Consider the following 22,573-nt stretch of genomic DNA (forward strand, 5'->3'; position numbering starts at 1 on the left):
TAGGTTCTGCGAAACACAAGGCAGGCCGAGAGGCATCCGGGTTAGGTTGAAGCTGAGGGGCTACAATTTTTTTGTAAAAGCGCGAGTCCACAGAGTGTATAGATTAGCAAGCAGCGCGGGATTGCTACGGCGCGGGTATATCCTAATTGAGGTTGGACCTGAACATGAAAGGTTGCCTGGGATGGGAAGACCTGGGGCCTAGGGCCGCAGCCGAAGGCGTATGCGCCCCAGCATCTTGTTGCATGATATGAAGTTCAACGGAGTTGAGGACAGGAACTGACTATTCCACGCAGGCATGTCGTCAGCAATGCATGGAAATGCACAAACCTGCGTAAGGTTTCGGTGCTCTATAGTAGCGCAAGCAATTCAACATTACAGGAAAGTAGTTTTTCTACAATTACGGCTGCAGGCTATTGAGATATTGGCAGTTTACATAATTACAGTAGGCTTCAGTCGGTTGAAGAACCCTAGATTACCGATGTAGGTAAGGCGGATATGTGCAAAGCTTGTTCCTGCACGTTTATGCCACGGCATATATGTTAACCAACTCGTGGCCACTCGCTTCCGCGATTCGTCTAAGATTCGGAGCTGATGCTTCAAGGCCGGTGGTCTCGGGGCTGTTCACTATCCTTTGCAACTCGGCATTTCCAAAAACCTCGGCGGCCACTAGATATGCAAATATTTACGATGGTGACTGTTAATCCACCCCTTGTGCCGGCGAGGCCAAGTGAAATTTTGACTCCAAACGGATCCATACGCAACGACCCATATGCCTGGTGTGTGCGCGGGGTGGGATTAAAACTTAGAGGGTTGTTACCGCAATTGATTTGCTCACTGGAGCTGTGATTGCGAACATGAAGCTGTTCCGGTGTCGGGATCTAACTGGCATTTTCGTCTTGCAGGCTCCGTGATGACGATGGCAAAAATCCCGAAGTCCTGGATTACCTAAAAGCAGAGAATGCATATGGGAAGACTATCTTAGAGGGCGTCAGCAAGGTAAGCTCCATGCTCCGATACCGTTTGCAATAGAGGGTCGGCGATTTATCCGTCTTAGATAGATTTTGTCAAATGCGAGGTAGCCAGACTTAACACACTTATAAGACTGTCCCGCTTTAGAGTGCCAACTCCAGTAAGCAGCAGGCAGCAACCCACGTGCGCTTGCCCAGATGCCCGCACCTTCGCCAGCTTAGCTAGTGCTGTCTTATTCCTGCTCATCTTTTTCTATTCCGAACAATTTCATAAACATTTTAAACCCAGGATTCGCTTCCTCAACCGACAAAACCGCCTGTCCGCAACCGCATCCTGTGCCTCCAATGCCTTTCCGCAAAAAGCGCAGCTGGAGAAGGACATCCTGCGCGACATGGACAGCCGCGTGCCGCGCGAAGAAAGTAAGCCGGCTACGCCATCCGCATCCTTGTCGTTTTGGTACGGCAGTACGCGGGGTCCCGGAGACGACTACTGGGTGTACAATCGCCGCCCGGGGTTCACAAAGCTGCAAGGTAATTCCCGCCCACGGCCTATCCGGATTTTACACACGTAACGAGCCCATACGAGCCAGAGGCGCCCAATGGCCCAGAAGCCACAAGCTAGGTGTATGTGTGCCTGTATATCTGTGTCTACATGTCTATCTGTCTGTGTGTCTGTCTGGACTGCGGCTTGGGACCCGCACAGTGCGGAATTTTTAACTTGTAACTTCACAGAAATTAGGTGGGCTAGTGCGGGATATTGTGGATGGGATTGGGAGATGGCGATTCAGGTTGAACCTTATACGGGGCTGCGGCCAGCGGCCCCATGTATTGGTGGCAGTGCCAGTTGTGACAGCATGTGTATGTGTGTATGTGTTTATATGCGTATGTGTGTATGTATGTGTGTTTGTGTTTGTGTGTGTTTATGTGTGTATGTGTGTTTGTGTGTTTGTGTGTGTGTGTTACACCTCGCGAGTTGCGTTACTCTCCGAAGGCCTAACATGTGTACGAACATTTTTGTTGTTTCGGGTTTGGATGAAACGCTGATCTCCCGTGATGCCTTCCAAACAGCGCACATGGCATCTGCGTGTGCCGTACAAACAGCGCACATGGCATCTGCGTGTGCCGTACAAACAGCGCACATGGCATCTGCGTGTGCCGTACAAACAGCGCACATGGCATCTGCGTGTGCCGTACAAACAGCAGAACAACAACCATTTATGCGTCTCCCTCTCGTTTCACGCAGGCCAGCAAGGCCCCTTGTCGTACGGGCCGAACCTAAAGTCTTCGGAGCAAGTGGTGCTTGACGTCAATAAGCTGTCCAAGGGCTTCAAGTACTGCGATGTGGGAGCAGTCAAGGTATACGGGCGCTGGCGCCGTTCCGTTTCCGTTTTGGTTTCAGTTTTTCAGTCAACCTCAGCGTCCGCCGCCACCTCCACCACCGCTACTATCGCTACCATGCAGCGATGGTCCCTGGTGGCGGGTTTCACCACCTCCGGGCCTTATGCTGTGCCACCCCGGCATCAATACACAACCCCTCTTCACACCCACATCCATACCCACCACATACACACGCTCTTGCGCGATGGCTTTGCGCATGCGGACGGAAAACGTCCGCTCCACCAAACTGGATGAACTGCTGGATTCAACGATGTACGATGATGTACGATGTACGATGATGTACAGCGGATCCTGGTCCCTTCGGTTCCAACCTCGACATGTTCGCATAAAGAACCCCTACCTGGCATTGCTTCTTGCATGATAGCGTTTTTTTGGGTGTTTTCGCTTCTTGGCTTTCCTTCTGCGTATCGCGCATGATTGGAACATTTCTGTCGCCTCTCGTTGATTCGACACGTCAGCCCTCCCCAGATGGGCGTTACGTGGCGTTTTCGGTGGACACGGTGGGCAATGAGGAGTACGAGATTGTCGTACAGGAGATTGGCAGTGGAAGGCGGGTGGCATTCGCAGGTGGGTGTTCTCCCCTCGAGGGCTCCGTGGCTCCCAAACCCACGTGTTCTGAAAACACACCAGCACAAACCGATGTCTTGCCACACCTTTCCCCCTCGCGCTCCTACCCCCCCCGATGCCATCCCACTTTCCATCAGGCGCCGAAGAGCTGTCCTCTGTTGTGAATTTTGGCGGAATGCCCAACTGCGCGGCCTCCCTGGAGTGGAGTGCGGACAGCGCGGCCGTGTTCGCATTGCTGCTGGTGGGTACGGGTTACACCCGGGAGGAGGGGAGGGGGGGCAGGAAGGGGAGGCGGGGGGAGGGAAGGAGGGAAGGGGGGGAGGAAAGGAGGGAAGGGGGCGAGGAAGACGAAAGGGGGAGGGAAGGGGAGGAGGGAGCTCCGTATGGCGGCAGGACAGGTTACCAAACGAGGTGTGGCGTGAGCCTGAGGGGGCGGCTTGTGCCCCTTAGCCCCTGGGAAGGACACGTATGCACACACGGCTACATACACGAGCCTTTCTACAGCTAAAATCAAAATTTCAGAACAGAGTTTTTTCCTACCGCTGCCGCGGGACTTTGCGAACACAGACCCCCCGAACCCACGAACCGTACAAGCTCGTCCGTTGCAAGCTGTTACCCAACGGGGGGGCCCGCCAGGATCCGGAGCTGCTGCTTCAGGTACGGTAGAATGTTCTCGTGTACGGAAGGGTTGTCCTGTCCGGCATGTATACGAGCAAGTACGGAAGGGTACGGTTTTCATGGTTTCATGTTGGGAAAGCAAACCATTGTGGGATGTGTCAACCTGAAACGACAAAAAAAAGTTTTTACTGCCGTTCTGCCACCCTCCCTGCAAGACACTGTTTCGATACCCTTTATACCCACAAGACAACATGCCGTACACACCGGAGAGCCACTTTCCAACAGATTACGCAACAGTTTATCCTAGTAAAAAGGTTTATGGATGTACGGATGTACGGATATGCGTAGGACGACAAGCCGGGCGCCGTACTGGAGATGGCTGGGATGACGTCCTGTGGCCGGTTCCTGATGTTGTTTCGGAAGGCTGAGGTGGGTTGGGGCCGTCCTGGAGGACATGGGGGGACATTTCGAGCAGCCGTCTACCTCATGTCGTGGTAGACCTATCGCGAGAGGGTCGTTGCGCCGTCATTGACATTTTCCGTACCTGTTTCCGTAATGCCGTACAGGCCACGTACTGAAGAACCGCCGCACTAAAACCTGGATTGTAATCAGCTGCATTAACATTAGGTTCTAACGAACTGCCGTACTCGATGCAGGGCTACTCAGCCCTGCTCGCACTGACGATGCCGTTAGAGGGCCCGTCGGCTCCAGCTGTGGCGGTGCAGCCGCCTAGCCGAGGCGTGCCCAAGGGGGTCAGACTGTATGGCAACGACCCGTGGGTCGTTGTGGCACCCGAGTCGGATGCATGTGACATACTGCGCGCCGATCACTTGTACGGCAACGGCGACGGCAAGGAGACGTTTGCCGTACTTATGGATACGGATAAGTACCCTGATGGTCACGTGTGTGCCGTGACGGCAGGCGACCTGAAACGCCGTACGGTGAGTACTACAGAGTGCTGTTTATTTCCAGCAGCCGCTGATTGAAACGCCCTTGTGTAGGACAACCCTCGTCTATCATACCGTTCACAGACGCTCACACAAGAAAGAACGGAATAATCCGCAATAAAGTAAAATACCTCTTAACATACGCGGGGAGGTGTGTCCTCGCACCTTGCCAGAACTTCGTGAGATGATGTCCGCTAAACACCTCACGGATCTGGGGCACGAAACACCAAAACGGAATATACACATATCCACCAAGATTTTGACTAAAGGAATTACGGTAAAATGGACGTGGCGCTAAAATGATGTGACATAGCAATCCATCCATCCATCCATCCATCCATCCCACACAACGGCGCCACCCCCAGGTGCTAGTCCCAGGCAAGAGCGGCTGTCAAGTGGTTGATATTGCCGTATGTGGCGAATGCGGAAGCAGCCTGAAGGGTGCTGACGCAGCTGGGGCCGGCGGCGCCGCCGCCAACGGTGCCGGCCACAGCGATAGTGGTGCCGCCGCCAAGGGGGATGTCAAAGGCGGTCGTTACCTTGTCGTACATATGCTGGAGGACATGAGGGCCGATGTGAAGGTGTACGACCTGTCATCCGTACAGCAGTGGGTGGCGGTACGGGAGTCGGATCGGGGCCGGCGGCAGCAGGAGCGACGGCGGGTGCAGCGTGCGGCGGCGGCCGCGGCGGCGGCTGTGGTGGAAAAGGACGTCGACGTTTCCGGCGATGACGAAGAGGACGACGACGATTACGATGACGAGGCTGAGGAGGGAAAGGAGGAAGTGGAGGAGCTGGAACATTTGAAGTCGGAACAGCAGCACCAACAGCAGCACCAACAGCAGCAGCAGCAGCAGCAGCAACGGCGGTGGAATCTGGTGGGTTCATCAGGAATAATCTGTACGACTAGCTTACCGCGTGGTGTGTATGTGTATGTTTATGTGTATGTATGTGTGTGTATGTGTATGTGTGTGTGTCTCATCAGCGCCGCGTTTGGGCGATGTGGTTTCATAGGGGCTGTAAGGTTCCAGTTCCATCACTGGATCACATGACGTTAAAAAGATGGATGATGGCAGTGTTTTTGTCGGGGCGGGGTCAGGGCCACGGGTTCGAGTCCCGTCACTCTCGCCACGCGGCCTGGGACTTGTGGGCCTTGAAAACCCCCTCAACCCGGCCGTACCACCACCACCCTCCACACGGCCCCCCACCGGGCTTTGGGGGGCTGGGCTTCCGAAGGTAATTATGGGCAGCTGCATAAGTGCTTTGGACGCCAGCAACTGTGCTTCAGACGTCGGCAGTTGGCTTTTGGTTTCTTGTAACTAATAACCACCCACCCGCACCCAAACTACCGTTAACCCATTTCTGTTTCCTAAACAGGCACCTGCGGGTTTGCTTCCATTGCTCTGGACCTTCTCCCCTGGCGAGGCCATCTCCAGCCTGCACATCGACCATAACTGCTGGCCAGGCACCATGCCGTACGTACGGGTGTCGTACAGCAACCTGACTACGCCCATCACCACGGTGGACCTGGACCTAGCTGCGCATCAGCATTTCGTACGGGAGGTACGAACGTACGATCGTGTAGGACTTGTGTATGCCCCTGGAGGTGTGCAATTGCAAAAACGAATTTAATGATGGCGCCATTTCTTTTCCAACCTCCTCCGCCCAAAGAACGGTTACGCATGTAACCGCCAACGATCACCGACCAACGACCAATAAAAAACCAACATCAAACTACGCGCCTACGAACCCCAACTCTCTGGAAATGTCAGGTGGAGCGAGTTCGCAATTTCGCCACAGACTGCTACTTGAGCCAGACGCTCTGGGCAACCTCCTATGACGGCACCGCCGTCCCGGCCACCGTCGCCTGCCGTACAGACGCCTGGCCGCCAACCACCGGCCGGCCATTGCCCTGCATCGTCCAAGCATACGGCGCGTACGGCAGGAAGCTGCTTCCCGATTTCATTCCCGGCGACTTGGCCATCCTTGATGGCGGCGGCGCCGCCTCCCCTGCCGCCGCCGCCGCCGCCGCTGATGGCTGTGGGCTGTGCTTGATGGTGATTGCACACGCCCGCGGCGGCGGGGAGCTGGGAGCTCACTGGCATCTGCAGGGCAAGAAACACAATAAGATCAACACGGCTGAGGACATCGCGGCGGTGGTGCGGATGTTGGTGGAGGGCGGCTACGTGCGACCAGATGCGGTGGCGCTGTGGGGCCGGTCGGCAGGTATGGCACGGACGGGAAAAACCTGGGTTGATTGAAGTTGGTTAGAGTTTGGTTGGCGGGCGGTTAAAGGTCGCGCGGCTGAGGACATACGGCTGCTTACATCTACACCTTGTATAAAAGAAACGGTGTTGCTGCTTAAGAGGAACACACACACACACACACACACACACACACACACACACACGATCTGCTGTTGTAGTGTGGTGGTGATGGTGGTATTGTAGAAGATAGTTCTTGTGCCCTTCCTACCCACCCCACCCACCCCGTTCGTCTCTCCCCCCCTTCTCACGTGTGTTTGAAGGTGGTCCTTGACCTCGTGTTAGGATGACCACCGGTCTCCTTTTCCCCCCCACCTGCTCGCACCCCCCCCCATCCACCGCAGGCGGCCTGGCCATGGGGATGACCCTGGAGCGCTGTCCGGCAGGAACCTTCCGTACTGCCGTCCTTGACGTACCTTTTCTGGACGTGCTTGGATCCATGATGGACACTTCCTTGCCGTTGACGGTCAAAGAACAACCGGAGTGGGGCGACCCCGCGTCGTCGCAGGTGATGGGGCGGGAGCTCTAGAACCCGAGGCGTTCTAAAAGATACAGACGGAATTATAGGTGCTACGGGCTAAGGGCTACGGTCTTAGGGCGATCTAAGGACTAAGGGCTATAGGCGCTACGGGCTAATGGTGCATGCGGGCCAACATTTCAGTATGTGGAGCTCGGCGTCTGCAGAGCCGCATATTGTAGCCGTACAGAGACATCTTGTTCGTACATCTCCGGCGTGCGCAGGAGGACTACGATTACATCCTGTCGTACTCACCGTACGACATGGTCGAGTCCCTCGCGAGCAAGACCCCCGCCGTAATCGTCACGTGCAGTCTCAATGACCCTCGAGTGCCGTACTGGGGCCCGGCTAAATTTGTAGCGCGGCTGCGCGCCGCCATGGCGGCGGAGGCGGCGGCCGCCGCTGGCGCTGGCGCCGCCGCTGCCGTCGGGCCGGTGCTGCTGCTGACGGAGCTCGACGCCGGCGGCCACTTCGCCGCGAGTGGCGCAAGCGGTCGTCTGGCGGAGCGGGCGATGCGTGTGGCGTTCATGCTGAGGGAGCTAAAGAAGGGAATGGATGCGACGGCGGTGCCGTTGACCCCAGCCGGCCAAGTCGGCCGCTGAGTATGGCCATGGCTGCCAAACAGTGAAGCGGCCATATCAATTCACGCCGCGCGCATCGAGCATCGCATTTTTCCCTGCCGTACGTTATTGCTTTTGCGATTTTCATCACCATTATTATTTAACAGTATCAACATTGTGGTGGGTTGGATCTTGGATGGCAGTAATGGATTTTTAAACCCTAAGTTGGTTAGCTGATGGGTGAGTGGGTTGGATCGGATTAGGCATTGCTAGGGCGGAGTGTTTGGATGGAAGTGCAAAACGTGCGCCAATACTGTGTGCTGTGCCGTACAACACCGTGACCTAGTTTATTTTTTCTTCTTCTGTACATATGCTAAATAGTATATACATGCACATATTTGCACCCGCCTGTTGGCTGCGGCGTAGGAAGTGTTAGTGCCCACCTATATGGAGCTCTAGCTGCTGGGAAACGCAACGCGGTGTACGGTTGTTTGCCGTACCTCCCACACCGCCTTTCCTGTCGTGCCAGTATACTTTGTTCGGGATGGTAACCGCTGCAGGATATGTGCGCGCGCCGGCGGCCGTCATAATGTATTTTCCTTTTTTTTCTGCTTGACGCAAATGAAGTTGTGCCATTGATACTTACTGGGAGGCGATGTTCGTATTTGTTCTTGTGTCTTACTCATTATTGCATAAAACCCTTGAGCCCTGAAGCACGATATAGACCTAGCCTTCTTAGGGGACATGGTTTCTTTATGACAGCACTTTTCTGTATGAAATGCTGTTGTCTGTCGACGGGTGCGAAGAGGCTAATTGCGGCTGCAACGAGATGTCTCCAATGTATGTGTGTATGTATGTGTGTGTTACATGGTCGTGGGTGCGTTTCCCGTACCTGCAAAACGCCCAATGCGAGCCGAGGGCTCAAGGGCTCTATAAGCACCGTCCTATCTCGCACTCCAGACAAAGCATGTGAAGGTTACTAACGACCAAAGGAAACGGTAGAGTTGCGGTGGGACCACATACGTTCCAGCATCCTTGCCAGACGTTCAGGTTCCCACTTCATAGCGTCCTTCATATGCTCGAAGCGTCTCCAATGAGCGCCACGCGAGATGATCCCATGACGGCGAAATGGCTGGTTGTTACGAGGTGCCTGTAACGTCAGCAAAGAGATCATAAACAAACAACCGGAACACCGGAGCTGGGGAAGGGGAAGGGGTGGCCCTAGGGCTATCGCTGTTGTGATGCTTACCGGCGATACCAGGGAGCAGGGCATCTACTGGGGTTTACTGGGTTTTAGGGTGCATTTCCAGTGCGGATTAAGGCCAGGATTAACCCTCTGTCCTTTATCGATACTTGCGCAAACGGCTAAGTTGTTGGCAAACTTACCTCGCGTTTTCAACCTTTGGTTCCCTTACGGAACGAAACTATGTGGTAAGCTCGTACCAAGGATTTCGGTGCCCTAATCCCTGGCCTTAATCCGCACTGGAAATGCACCCTAAGGAAGGTGTATGGAATGGAGGTTTGAGGATCCTAATTAGGCCATGGTGTTAGCGCGCCGATCGACCTGGTCTTCGGCCGGGCGGCTGGGAAACTAATTGCCAGGAATTTTCCGTAACAATAAATAACTAAATGTAGACCTCGATGGATGAGACCGGTGTCAAGACAAATGCATGTTTGCCCGGGCTTGGTATCGCTTTGCCTGTTGACCGGAGCTGCAGTTGGTATAAAACAGATATCGACTGCGGTGCTGGTTTGGAGAATACCGCGCTGGTGGGAAAGCGGTTGCAACCGTTTCGCAACAGCAACAGCAGCAGCAGCAGCAGCACACATCGCCTTCGTTGCGATTGCCACCACCTCCACAATGGCAGCAAGGGGGTCCAGGGCGCCTGCAGCACCAACCATTACATCAACGTCATCACCCTTGGTGGCATGGGACGCAGCAGCCTCGCAGCCGGGACCAAGGTCAGGGCCGCGGCTTTCATGTACCAGCAGATCAAGTCAGGGATGAATACCTTCGCTTTCCTGATTACTCCACCACCGCATTTAAGGTCGAAATTGATCGCCGGCTCCGGCCTGTGGTCCTTGCCGTACACAAAAGAGAGGATTGCCCTCTGCCCCTCGTGGGCCTGACGAAGCCCCGCCATGGTACGAGTGCTGGAGACGCCGCCGCCGCCGGTGGCCATGGCGGCGGCGGGAGTGGAGAGCGTGCGCATCGCCAACGGGAGACGCATATTGTACGAGGACGGGAAGATGCACCTCAAAGTATGATTGACTTCATCTTCGCGAAGAATATGCCGGCGGTGGGAGTGATGGCCAGTCCGCTGGCGAGCAGTCGTGGCGATGGTGACGGATGCGGCGGCAGCAGCAGCAGCGGTGGCGGTGATGCGGCGCCAGTGTTGCCTCCGCCGGCACCACTGATTATCCTCGCGAATGAGGGTGCCTGGCGTGATAGCCGCGTCATCCACCTCAAGGCGCCGGTCAGCAACGTAACCGAGTATTTACGAGTGCTCCGTATGCAGCTTGCAAAGCATCGATTCTTTATGACCACCCATGGCAACGACACTGAAATGATCAAAAATGATCTCCACAAGCGTCACACCGAATTTACTGCCAACTACTCGACACCTTGCCTGCAATCCATCATCTCAAACTTCAGTCCCCTCCCTGACGCTCAGGACCTGCTCGAGTCCCGGTCGGAGCTGTTTTTTCGGGTCCCGGACGAGAAGCGCAAGCTTGGGGCCGTGTGGTACGGCTGCCGCCAGCTGCCCCGGCTAGTGGCGACCCTGCCTGGCCGTTCAGTGAACGGGCTGAGCTTGGAAGAGGCGCTGGAGTGCATGGAGACTCTGTGGGGCTCGGAACTGAGGAATGGGTTGTTTGAGTCCATCAAGGGGGAGAAAAATACTGCGGGACTGGCCTGGGCGCTTGTGCCCTGCTTCGCCTGATTGTGTGAGCACGCGATTTAGCTGTCACTGAACGAGTTTAACGGGGTGAGATCGGTATGACCTCAGGGGATGTGGATTTGTGCTCAAGGATGTTTGGGTAACCGCTTGGTGTAACCCGCATAACAATCACTTTATGTCATTGGGTCGAAAAGAAACCGTTTTTGTTGAGGAAGGATCCAATGTGGATATTTACAGGGAGCCTAGATCGAAGATGACGACTCGACGACTTGCAATTGGCGATGGCGGTAGAGATGTTTTTTGGGGTTCTAGATCGTCCCTTTTTTAAGTACGGAAATGGCTCATGTCAAGTCACATAAATGTATAGTGTAGAGGTGTTCCAGTTCTTCATGCGATCGCAGACGCACACTCGCGCGCACAAGCAGCAAGCAATAAGCACAAACCAGGGCAAGAGGTGCACGGCTGTAACGCAGGATTACGCATTTGCCAACGGCGCCTCAACCTAGTTCCTGGTCAGCTCGCAAGTTGATATTATCACGTCCTACACCGTCCACAAGATGGGGGGCCACCTCCCATTTCAGCACCTCTTAATCACCAGAGAGGTCGGCAGGTAAATTTGAACCCAGGTCGCCCGGGGACAGAAGCCAGGCCTTAACCTCTGCCAGCCGCCTGCCATCTGTATGCTTCCCTTTTCCTTGCATTTATTGCGGCCCCCTATGCTAATTATGTACAACGCACCTTCCCTCGGACGATAACATTTCGTGAATTGTACCCACGAACATTACGAAAAACACATTTGGCGCTCCCACATGCCTCCACCTGCAATCCAATCGCGCCTGCTCAACCTTCATATGCCCTATTCACGCGGTTAGCAAGTTTGCTTTACAGCCATCTCCCGTCCTCCGCTGACTGACATCGGACTGTACATAACCATCAACACCACCCTCTCCTGTCAGGTTACCCCACAAATGTGTGGCGCTATAAGTTACGAGGCAGCCCTCGAACAAATCCGAAGACAAACTCGATAACGGCTGGCCTGGCCTGGTCTGAAATTCGGTGCCGCAATTATTACCCGTTCACCCAGAGCTCCAGCCCCCAACCCACGACACTCGCACGTGGTTCTTATATCACGCGAAGCAGGGCACAAGCGCCCAGGCCAGTCCCGCAGTATTTTTCTCCCCCTCGATGGACTCAAACAACCTCCTCTTCAGTTCCGAGTTCCACAGAGCCTCCATGCACTCCAGCGCCTCCTCCAAGCTCAGCCCGTTCACTGAACGGCCAGGCAGGGTCGCCACTAGCCGGGGCAGCTGGCGGCAGCCGTACCACACGGCCCCAAGCTGCTCACTCCCAGACAGCTGGCCCGTCTCGTCCGGGACCCGAAAAAACAGCTCCGACCGGGACTCGAGCAGGTCCTGAGCTTCAGGGAGGCGGCTGAAGTTTGAGATGATGGATTGCAGGCAAGGTGTCGAGTAGTTCGCAGTAAGTCCGGCGTGATGGTCGCAGAGAACATTTGTGATGATGTCAGTGTCATTGCCGTGGTTAGTCATAATGAAGCCATGCTCTCCAAGCTGCGTACGGAGCACTCGTAAATACTCGGTTACCTTGCTGACCGGCGCCTTGAGGTGGATGACGCGGCTATCACGCCAGGCACCCTCATTCGCGAGGATAATCAGTGGTGCCGGCGGAGGCAACACTGGCGCCGCATCACCGCCACCGCTGCTGCTGCTGCCGCCGCATCCGTCACCATCGCCACGACTGCCCGCCAGCGGACTGGCCATCACTCCCACCGCCGACATATTCTTCGCGAAGATGAAGTCCATCATCCTTTGAAGTGCATCTTCCAGTCCTCGTACAATATGCGTCTCCCGTTGGCGATGCGCACGCTCTCCACTCCCGCCGCCGCCATGGCCACCGGCGGCGGCGGCGTCTCCAGCACTCGTACCATGGCGGGGCTTCGTCAGGCCCACGAGGGGCAGAGGGCAATCCTCTCTTTTGTGTACGGCAAGGACCACAGGCCGGAGCCGGCGATCAATTTCGACCTTAAATGCGGTGGTGGAGTAATCAGGAAAGCGAAGGTATTCATCCCTGACTTGATCTGCTGGTACATGAAAGCCGCGGCCCTGACCTTGGCCCCGGCTGCGAGGCTGCTGCGTCCCACGCCACCAAGGGTGATGACGTTGATGTAATGGTTGGTGCTGCAGGCGCCCTGGACCCCCTTGCTGCCATTGTGGAGGTGGTGGCAATCGCAACGAAGGCGATGTGTGCTGCTGCTGCTGCTGTTGCTGTTGCGGCGGTAGCTGTTGTTCCTGTGGTTGATGCGACTGCACCGGTTGTAGCGGCAGTGGCTGCGGCATCGAATGTGGCTGCTGCTGCGGCGCCTCCTGTGGTGGCGGGGGGAGGGGCGGGGGCGGCTGTCCACCCTCCTGTGCCACAGTTATCCGGTCGACCCGAGGGGAATGGTACTTGAAGCCCGACAAGTCAGCATCTTGTCTGAATAACCTTTGGTAGGTCGCCTCGTGGAAGGATACGATGAGCTGGAAGGAGGCGATACGGGGGGATTTCTCCAGTTGCGCTGAGGGACCCGCGGGTGCGGCGGCAACGGCGATTGCTGCAGTTCGATCCGCAGCATACATGGGTGCCGTGTCCATGGTAGCGGACAGCCGCCAGATTTGGACGTGTAAGATGCAGCGAGACAAAGCAGCTGTGGTACGTCCTTAGTAGAGTGGCTTTGGAAGGCTGTCCGTGGAGGGCGGTCCTGCAAACAAGGCACACCGCGGCGCTTTGCTGTAATAGAGGGTTCGAAGCAGTAACCTTGCCTAATTATAGATAGAGGATATAAAAACATAAATTCATGGCCTGCGTGTGAGAAAGGTAGGAGAGCAAGGATCCGAATACCTGAAGGGAAGTCCGAACGGCAAACTGGATATCCTACCTTGCGACTTAACTCATAAGGCAAGGAAACATTTAGTGATTTATCAAAAATTTCAAATAGCCTTATCTCTAAACATCTTAAATGCTGTCTCTAAAAGTGACTTCACGGGTGGGATGCCGATCCTCGGCACGGGTCAAGGTGGACGTGCGACAGTTTCAAATAAAAGGACTTGCCATCAATCCATGCAGAATATAGAGAGATAACTATAAAGAATATATGATTTCTTTTTATTAAGCGATGCCTAAGGACCCAGCAAGGTCTCGGGCGGACAGAGACAGGTACTATGAACATATGGATTTACCAGGAGCAGGAACTAAAACCTGCAAGGTAGGAAGCTCCACGCAAGAAACATACATCACACACACCGGCCGCACGCCATAAACACAACAATACCGAAACACAAAAGGGCCCACCAGGAAAAAGCAACACGGCCACCGCACAACCGAATCCAAGTGTGTATGGGTTGCTAAAAGTGTAAGGCTTGTGTAAAAGTGTAAGGCTTGGCTAGGCGTCGCCTGATCCCCAGGGATCCCCTGTCCGCTGGGACGTTCCTCACCGTTGACGGTCAAAGAACAACCGGAGTGGGGCGACCCCGCGTCATCGCAGGTCATCATGGGGCGGGAGCTCAAGGACAGGAGACGTCCTATGGGGTGTTAAGAGATACTGATAGAATTATATAGGTGCTACGGGCTTGTGGTGTATGCGGGCCAACATTTCAGTATGCAGGACTCGGCGTCTGTGGAGCCGCATATTGTAGCCGTACAGAGACCTCTTGCTCGTACATCTCCGGCGTGCGCAGGAGGACTACGATTACATCCTGTCGTACTCACCGTACGACATGGTCGAGTCCCTCGCGAGCATGACCCCCGCCGTAATCGTCACGTGCAGTCTCAATGACCCTCGAGTGCCGTACTGGGGCCCGGCTAAATTTGTGCTGCCACTTGAACGTGCAGACTGAGCGAGCAGTCAACCACAATTACATTCATGCGTCGTGGCAATGTTTTCTTGATATGGCAACGGACAAGTACTGTTGACAAGCACTGTTCATGCGTCTTCATACATGCAGTCGTTAGCAGGCCAACTGCACCCTCGTCAGTCATAGCACATCCTCGACACTGCTGGCAGCAGCCTGGAGTGCTACCAGAGAAAGGTACCCATGCAAGCGCACAACATACGGCACTGCTGTACACCAAACACTGAGTGCAATCCGCTGCCACTTGAACGTGCAGACTGAGCGAGCAGTCAACTACAATTACATTCATGTATGATACTCATGACCTTGTAGAAGCTGGAGTACGTAAGTATGACGCACCCCGTGTGGACAGCAAGCGCGTCTCCATACTGTTGTATGCAGACGATGTTAGTCTGCTAGCGACGTCACTAGAGCGAATGTCTGAGTTGCTACATATTGTGGACTTGTTTTGTGAAGCTTTTGGGATGCGACCAAATATCTCAAAGTGTGAAAGGCTTGTTTTTGCATGTGATGGCACCCAGTAGTCGGAACTTAGCGAGAGATGTCAACAGTTACGGCTATCAGGCCAGGTAGTACCTGCCAAAGATAGCGCTCGCTATCTGGAGTTGGTATATGGGCCAGAACGGCCTTTTAGTGCGTGCCGTCAGCAGTTATGTGATACAGGTCGGTCCGCTATGTTTTCCTTAAGCGCAAAGTTGGACAAAATGAAGCTGTTTCAAAGTTGCCCCCGACGTGCGAATGCGGTGCTTTGCAACCCAAGTCCGAGCAATTCTGTTGTATGGCTGCCAGGCGTGGGGCCCTTTTGCGCTGGCAGAGGTCGTGGACAGGGTGGGAAGGCGGCGGGATAAAGCCAACCTTGCGAAGGGCATGTTCGAAGCCTGTTTGAAGGATAGCGCAGTCCAGCTGCAGATTTTATTCATGAGGCAGGTAGTGGGGACGGCACGGGCCCAAAGCAAGCAACCGCATAGCAAATCAAAGGCCGTCACCCGCCACTGCAAACCACAGCACACTAGGACTCTACCGGTTCCTCATGTACCGGCCCCTGCTGCTGCTGTCCAGCCACTTCCTCAGTGCGTCAAGGAACGGGAACGTGCCCAGGTCGAACAGGTCCTGAGTAAACATTCGCACACACAATGCTAGGTGCTCGTCCAGGCGGTTGCAGGTGGGGTCCTGCAAGTACCCCATGGCCGAGAACACCTCATATCTATTCTATGATTGATAATACTAAGTTCTGCACACTACGGAGCAATCTGGCAGCAATGGACGTTTTTGGCTGGAGGAATGAAAATGTAGGGATCGGCCTCAATTCATTCCGTTTTTCCGAAGGCCAAAATGGCCTGTTTATTTCTTTTAAGGGATATATTAATTAAAAAAAACACTGGGCACGGCCATCCCACAGGCTGTTGTATGCGGAGCTGGCTGGACTCCCCTTACAATATTACATGGTGAAGCAGATCCTCCGTTTCTGGAACCGCCTTCAAAAGCAAGTGGGATCCATTGCTCATGCAATTTTACGGCAGGAGATAACCGATGCCCTGACCAACCCGGAATGGGAGGATTGGGGAATCTCAATGTTACGACTGTTTTCCTTCTTGTAGTGCAACATTTGGAGCGGAATACCGCAAGAAGTCGTGGGGGTAAAGGAGCGTGTTGATTGGTTGTTTGAGTAGGCCTCTACCCGAAGGAGCGATGATAACGGCACTAAGAGAGCGTTTGATGAGCGGCTGTTGCTGTTACCTGTTGCTGATCCCCAGGGATCCCCTCTCTGCTGGGACGTTGCCGCTGCAGTGGTTCATAGCAAAGCGCTTCGCTCTATCAGGGAAATGAAAATACGTAATGATGAACCACATTCTGTTTGTTGTGTCGTACGCGTAACCATATCGCTGGGGTCGTTCGTTCCCGGAGCCTGGGCTGACCTGGGCAGAGGCCTCAAAAAGCCGGAGGGGCCCCTCGCGTATCCCCCAATCCACGAACCAGATGTGCAGCGGTTCGCTTCAACGCAGTTTATAACCGCGTGGGCGAGCGATAGCAGGAAATTGAGAGCTCCAGAGAAAAGCGCAACCGGACGACCCGACCCGACTTCTGGGAGGTGCCGCAATCATCCAGTTTTGCATCGGTAGCTGGTACACACGACTAGCTGTGGGATTGGTTTCGGGGGTACGGCACGCACCCTTTTTGCCGTGTCTTATGCACCAGTCGCCTGAAAGGCATCCCAAGTCAACGCAGCAGCAGCAGCAGCAGCACACCCCTTGCTGTTAAGAAGACCTACCTCAGCCTGTCGCAGGTGACATTTATAAAACCTCGTCTATGCTGGCCGTGCGCTTTCCCAACAGCCCCCGAACGCACTATTCATGCCACCACCGGTATCAGTGCTGTGAAGGCTCAGCTAGAAAGTACAAACCAGGCGTAAAAGTCCTTGTGAGCGTCGCTATACTTCAGAACTTCTGGAACTTAGTCCAAATAGAGCGATGGGCCGCTAACAGCGCTGTCAGCCACCTGCCTCCCTACGCTTCTAGTAACTTGTCCGGTCCGGACCCTGCACTACTGTCCTCCTCGCCTGCATCCCATCCACCCTGCGGTGCCAGTTCTTGCCTCCGCGAATGGGGCAAATGGCAAATCACGGCACATGCACACAAAAGCACGAGTTTTCGAAGACAATTATCCGTGTTTCGAAGACATTACTTTTTCCCCTTCCGTCTCCTCCCGTTTCCGCGCTACCCCCTGCATGCACCGCTCCCTTAACACAGCTCCCCACAGGTCCACACACGCACTCCCATTCCCGTTCATCCAAGCCATCACGTGATTCACCACGCGGTATCGGCAAGCCCTTGGAAAACAAGGCCACAACTCAATAACTTGCACCAAGTTCGCCTCACGACTTCACATTTGTGCCGCCTTGCTGTCTGCCGTTGAGCAAGCCCTTTCACGAGCCTGGCTTCATCGCTTTATATCCGTCCGTGGTTAACCAAGGCCAGCCAAGGGAAAGGCAAAGAAACAGACGCTAGGTAGGAGGCGCATACCTCCTCTCCCCAATCTCTATCCCCACAAGAGCCACTGGCGAGCGTCTTTGCAGACGAGTAAGACCGTGAAGCACCCGAGGGGAAGGTAGCGTTGGATGGTAGGGCGAATGGAAAGAGCCCGCGATAAAGGAGGTGCTGTGGCCATGGCGACGCCCTGCGAGCTGGCTGCCTGGCTGGGCATCTTAGCCCATCTCACCTTCGCCTGCTGCGGGAGAGGGACAAAGAGGCATTTTAGCGGCACAAGGGGGCCCTGCATACACGCACATGCAGCAACATAATAACGGGGTTGACCGTGATGCTTCTGCTTCTGCTGATGGTGGTGACATTGGCAAGATATGACGAAGGCCAGAACAGAAGCCTCGGTCTTCATCCCGCCTTGTCTCTACTCACACGTGCCTCCACAAACGAACCTCCCACATACACGGGAACACACACACACACACACACACACACACACACACACACCAGCTCCATCCTGCTCCCCACCTGCCCCACTCCCATCCCGGTATCCCCCTGCCCTCTGCTCCTACCTCTTCGGACGCCCCGGCGCCCGCTCGCCACGGGTCCCTGACCCGCTGGGTCCCTCCAAAGCCCCCATCCCAATGCCGCCTAGTCCCCCGATGCGATCCTCCTCCATCATGTCCAACTCCTCCAGAGGACCCATGCCCTCCGCTGTGCGAGCCTCAGCCTAACCAGAGGAACGCGTTAAGATAGGGCCCTTGGAGGGTTAGCAGGGAAAAGCAGGCTTAGGAGAAAGGCCTTACTGCAGGCGGAGTGAGTTAAGATGGCCAGAGCGCACAAGAGCCCTTTTCAAGGGCCACGCAGCGCACACACGTCCTTATGCAGCTACCCTAAGCATGCAAGTAACCATCTCTCGTTTACAACCCCATGCACAGCCCCAAGATCCTGACGTGCAGCCCCAAAACCCCTGCCACACCAAACCATTGCACCCATCCGGAGCAGGGCCCGAAAAACGAGGTTTGACGAGCGCTGATTCAAAGCCGCCTTGCGTCCCAGCAAAAGCCCACCTTGATGGCTCGTTTCACCTCCTCAATGCGCGCCTCTAGCTCCTCTCGGTGCTGTCGAGCCGCATCACTGGTCGCGGTCGCATACGACACTCGTCCTTCAATGGCTCTCAGCAGCTCATCTCCCGCAGCAATCCTGCAAAATAAGCGGAACGACATGCTGAACACACCGAGGTCAAGAAAGAGACATCCGGACATGGAGGACACCCAATCAGCGGGGGGCCCCAGACCGTGTAGGGCGCAACAGCATTGCATACCGTATGGACATGGAAACGGAACATAGCATGACGCATGAGGCACGTGGGGCAGACAATACGCATTGGGGAAAAGGGTCCCCGGTTAGGGGATTCCGGAAATGTAGACAGACAGAAGCCTTGTAGAGGACGACGCGACGGGAGCAGAGCCGGCCCCACTATGGGCCGTACGCCACCCCCAGGGTCCTTCCCCTTACCATCTGGCCATTCGCTGGATGAGGTCAGGCAGCTGCTCCGGTCGCACGTCCCGACCCAATACATCATGCACCTTAGGTGGGAGAGGTCCGAGGCGAGGGTGGAGGGAGGAAGAATGACGTGGCGGCGGGGAAGACACAGAGCATTGAATGGGGACAAAACACTACCGGAGCAGTCCGGGAGTAGTCCGACGCCCAAGTGGCCAGCACTGTCGGCCCGGTCCAGGTCGGCTCGACATCAGGATTTGTTGGGGCCACACCAACGCACCAAGAGCACAGGATGGATAGAGATGACCACCAATTCAAACCAACAATGATGCATGCACTTCAGAAACACCGCGCGCCAAAGCTCTCCGCCCAACTCCCATGAACAATGTAAGCTGTTCAAGTTGGGTCCGGATCCATGAACCTCCTGTCTCAACCTCCCTCCGACCAGCCCGCATCTCCCCCCCCCCCGCCCAGCCACCTGCAAGCAGGCTTGCTTCTGGTCCAGCTTTCCAGCGATTATAACCCCCGTATAGAAGCAGTGATTGATCAGGAAGTCCTCAAGCTCGCGCACGCTGCCGATCTGGAGGGACGCCTGAAGCTGGCTATACGGCAAAACCTGTACAGGTAAACGAAAAAACACGCGAAGCACGACGTGTCAATTCGCCGACGTGCCAAGGTAGCGTGCGCTAGGTGGATGTCAGTCCCCGACAAGGATGGGGACACATGAGGACATACGAGCCAGCACACCAACACACGCTGGAATTGGAGTTGCCGCAAGTCAGGTGCGGATATCCGTTACACCGCAGGTAACCAAGCTCCAGCTCCGAAACCGGCCGGCTTGCGGCCTCCGGCAGATTGCATATTGGGTCACGTTGCACGTTTTGTGCCTACAGTCCCTGTTAGAAGTTTGGGTTGCAGCTTTAGAAGTGTAGGCCTCAGCTCACCAAGCTCGTTCATTACCCGACAGTCAAAGTTTCCCTGTCGTTGTCGGCCCCATGGGATACAGCAACAGGCACCATAGCACTTGCCTTTTGGCTGGCGGCCAATGATGCCACAGTCAGCTGCTTTAGCTTCAGCACCTGCTGTTCCAAAAGCTGCGGAAAGCTCCCCGCGTTCGCTGAACCCGAGTGCCGTTCGGATTGGCAGGTCAGGAGGATGAAGCCAGGGGGATGGATTCGGGCCGAGGAGACAGGGGCGAGGGGGCGGGATCGGAATAGGGACAACGGAAAAGTTCGGCCACCGCGAGCTGACTTCCGAGTGGTGCGATGTTGCGTATCGACGCGTAGGAACCATGGAGGAGACTTCATAAGACGGTGCGATGTGGCATGTTGAGGTGTAAGCAAGCACGCGAAGCACGGTGAAGATTTGGAGGCACATGCGAAATGCGCTGTGACGGGCCTATCTCCCCAACCATACATGTACCCACCCCGCCGCAGCCACCCCAAGGAAACGAATGTTATATACAATTGACGGAGTTCAAGCTGTTCACCTGTTCAGCTATTGGGCATGGCACGACAGGGAGCTATCACTGCCGGGCAGGCTACCAAAGTGTGCGGTGGCATCGTACCTTGGTAATCGGACCACGTGCCAAAAGCAAACAATTGCAGCAGCGCGTAATGCGGGGATAAATCCGTTCCTTGAAGCTGCTTTGACGCCAAGGCGGTTCGGGGACATGGTGCAAGGGGGCAGGGTAAATGGCAATTAATAGACGGGGGCAATACAGCGGGAAGGCAAGTTTAGCCGTATGTTGTGCGCAGCCGAGTTGTGCCACGCGCGTGCGCGTGCGTGAGTCATAATTAAGGAGGGCCCGTTCGGATTGGGCCTTTGCCACCGGGACTCAACTGGCACGCACGCACGGTGGGGGCAATTGTCACCATGATTACGCAAAGCACCGAAAAGGTTCACAGCGGACCTCTTTTATGTTTGGCACATCCAAGAGTTCGCCGAAGCCGAAGACGCCTGGGTCGGCCGTGGCCTTTGCAATGATTTCAGTTAGACCTCGCCCCCGAGCTCCCTTCGCCAAAAGGACGTACTGCTGAATTTTAACCTCCTGATCCATGACAAACCCCCTTTACGGTGGCCACACAACTGCAGGATAGGCTCTCGGCACCAAAGATCTTATCACAGCACCTATGCTCGTGCCTGATTTCAGAGATAGTTAATTTCAGGTGGTAAAATGTGACAGGGTGATTAATCTGGCACTGTTTCGGGGGGATGTTTCGGCCTCAATGCTTGTGATTAAATATTTTGCGAGGATAAGCAAGGCTAGCAAGCATAACTACATTGAATGTTCAAGTTAGAAAGTCAACGTAGTTTAGAAGTTGTTACTGAGCAAGATAGCAACAACAACACCGGGATGTACGGTGTGCGGTCACCGCTAGTTGGGCCGCGAGTTCCAACTTGTTTAGCGTGGTAAACTGTTCTACAGAGATTAGTTGTTTCCCATATCCTAATTCTGGGGTTAGATCTACAACTTCTATTTCCGCACGTCCACCTGCAGCCACCAGTTGTAACACATTTAGCCCTACTGCGGCATGGCAGCGCCTCTTGTTTGCGGCCGCCAAGGCCTAGGGTTCTCGTGCCGACCTCGCTCCAGCCCGAACCCCTTCGCGAGGCCTCAAAATGTTCGGTCGTCGAGGTGCGGCGGGTCGCTATCAGTGACCACACCTGACTGATCAGCGAAGCGGAGTAATACCAGCCTTTTCTATAAAGCATCGCGAGCTTTGGCTTGACGCTACGACCATCTGCGCCGCAGGGCTAGCACCATCGTGCGAGTCACTCAGCAAAGCCCCGACACCAGGACCGTGGTGACGAAGAATACACCTGGAGAACTGCCTCTTCCATGGTCGGAGAAGGATCCTTACAAGTTGCCGCTTAGCATTGAAAAAGTCCAGCGGATGCTTTTTTCGCTTGGTATGCGCTTCGCTTGCTGAGACTGTTCTGCTCTCGCGTCGCGCGGCGCTCTGTATCCATGTCAGCCACCTGTTTGTAGGTTGGGAAAAGCCGTGGATTGAGCAAATTGTGGATCGCATTATGAAGGGGATGCTGCGCACGACGGAGGAGCGAGCGCGCGGAGTGGTAAGCCGCATGGCAACCTTTCTATAAATATGGTGATTAATACAGGCCCTCTTGCCCCACAGATCGATTACCTTGTAAGCGTCGGGCTAAAGCAGGACGAGGTTTGCAACATGGCGTCGATCAGCGTTGTGCTCCTGGGCCTGAATCCGGAGACGCGTTTAAAGACTGTGGTTGAGTACCTCAAGGGGAGAGGCGTTCCGGGTAAGACTGCGCTTGGCCCGTGCTGCGCAAGGGAGCTTCGGGAGGAAACCCGGGAAACACATGGCATTGGAGGATGGAGAATGGGGGTCATTCGGGTAGCACCTTGCGCCACCACGCTACCCTCGCCAGTCGCAGCAACCACCGAGCAATGTGCGTTCCAGCATACATGCTC

At 55.2% G+C, this 22,573-nt stretch overlaps 4 protein-coding genes across 4 annotated transcripts; 2 read left to right on the forward strand and 2 right to left on the reverse strand.

Moving 5' to 3' along the window:
• Positions 1 to 769: 769 nt before the first annotated feature.
• On the forward strand, positions 770 to 7,878 carry VOLCADRAFT_92828 (uncharacterized protein; the record flags this gene model as incomplete). The annotated part of the gene is made up of 13 exons (XM_002952134.1): positions 770 to 789; positions 903 to 996; positions 1,337 to 1,388; positions 2,212 to 2,324; positions 2,430 to 2,577; positions 2,835 to 2,933; positions 3,071 to 3,174; positions 4,208 to 4,492; positions 4,864 to 5,280; positions 5,873 to 6,101; positions 6,374 to 6,721; positions 7,104 to 7,267; positions 7,501 to 7,878. The coding sequence occupies 13 exons, from the start codon at positions 770 to 772 to the stop codon at positions 7,876 to 7,878; spliced, it is 2,451 nt and encodes an 816-aa protein (XP_002952180.1).
• Positions 7,879 to 9,477: 1,599 nt separating this feature from the next.
• On the forward strand, positions 9,478 to 10,778 carry VOLCADRAFT_92829 (uncharacterized protein; the record flags this gene model as incomplete). The annotated part of the gene is made up of 2 exons (XM_002952135.1): positions 9,478 to 9,606; positions 9,705 to 10,778. 2 exons carry the CDS (start codon positions 9,478 to 9,480, stop codon positions 10,776 to 10,778), a joined length of 1,203 nt encoding a protein of 400 aa, XP_002952181.1.
• Positions 10,779 to 11,863: 1,085 nt separating this feature from the next.
• On the reverse strand, positions 11,864 to 14,622 carry VOLCADRAFT_92830 (uncharacterized protein; the record flags this gene model as incomplete). Its single annotated transcript, XM_002952217.1, has 3 exons — positions 11,864 to 13,308; positions 14,225 to 14,311; positions 14,499 to 14,622. Coding segments are annotated over 3 exons (1,656 nt in total), but the record flags the coding sequence as incomplete, so codon positions are not given.
• Positions 14,623 to 18,656: 4,034 nt separating this feature from the next.
• On the reverse strand, positions 18,657 to 21,418 carry VOLCADRAFT_81770 (uncharacterized protein; the record flags this gene model as incomplete). The annotated part of the gene is made up of 6 exons (XM_002952218.1): positions 21,035 to 21,418; positions 20,690 to 20,765; positions 20,139 to 20,239; positions 19,601 to 19,738; positions 19,138 to 19,208; positions 18,657 to 18,822 (listed from the first exon to the last, which is right to left on the reverse strand). The coding sequence occupies exons 1-6, from the start codon at positions 21,179 to 21,181 to the stop codon at positions 18,657 to 18,659; spliced, it is 699 nt and encodes a 232-aa protein (XP_002952264.1). The 5' UTR covers positions 21,182 to 21,418.
• Between the last annotated feature and the right edge of the window lie 1,155 nt (positions 21,419 to 22,573).

The sequence above is a fragment of the Volvox carteri genome (genome assembly GCF_000143455.1).
Source record: "Volvox carteri f. nagariensis unplaced genomic scaffold VOLCAscaffold_28, whole genome shotgun sequence".
In the NCBI taxonomy this organism is placed as follows: Eukaryota; Viridiplantae; Chlorophyta; class Chlorophyceae; order Chlamydomonadales; family Volvocaceae; genus Volvox; species Volvox carteri.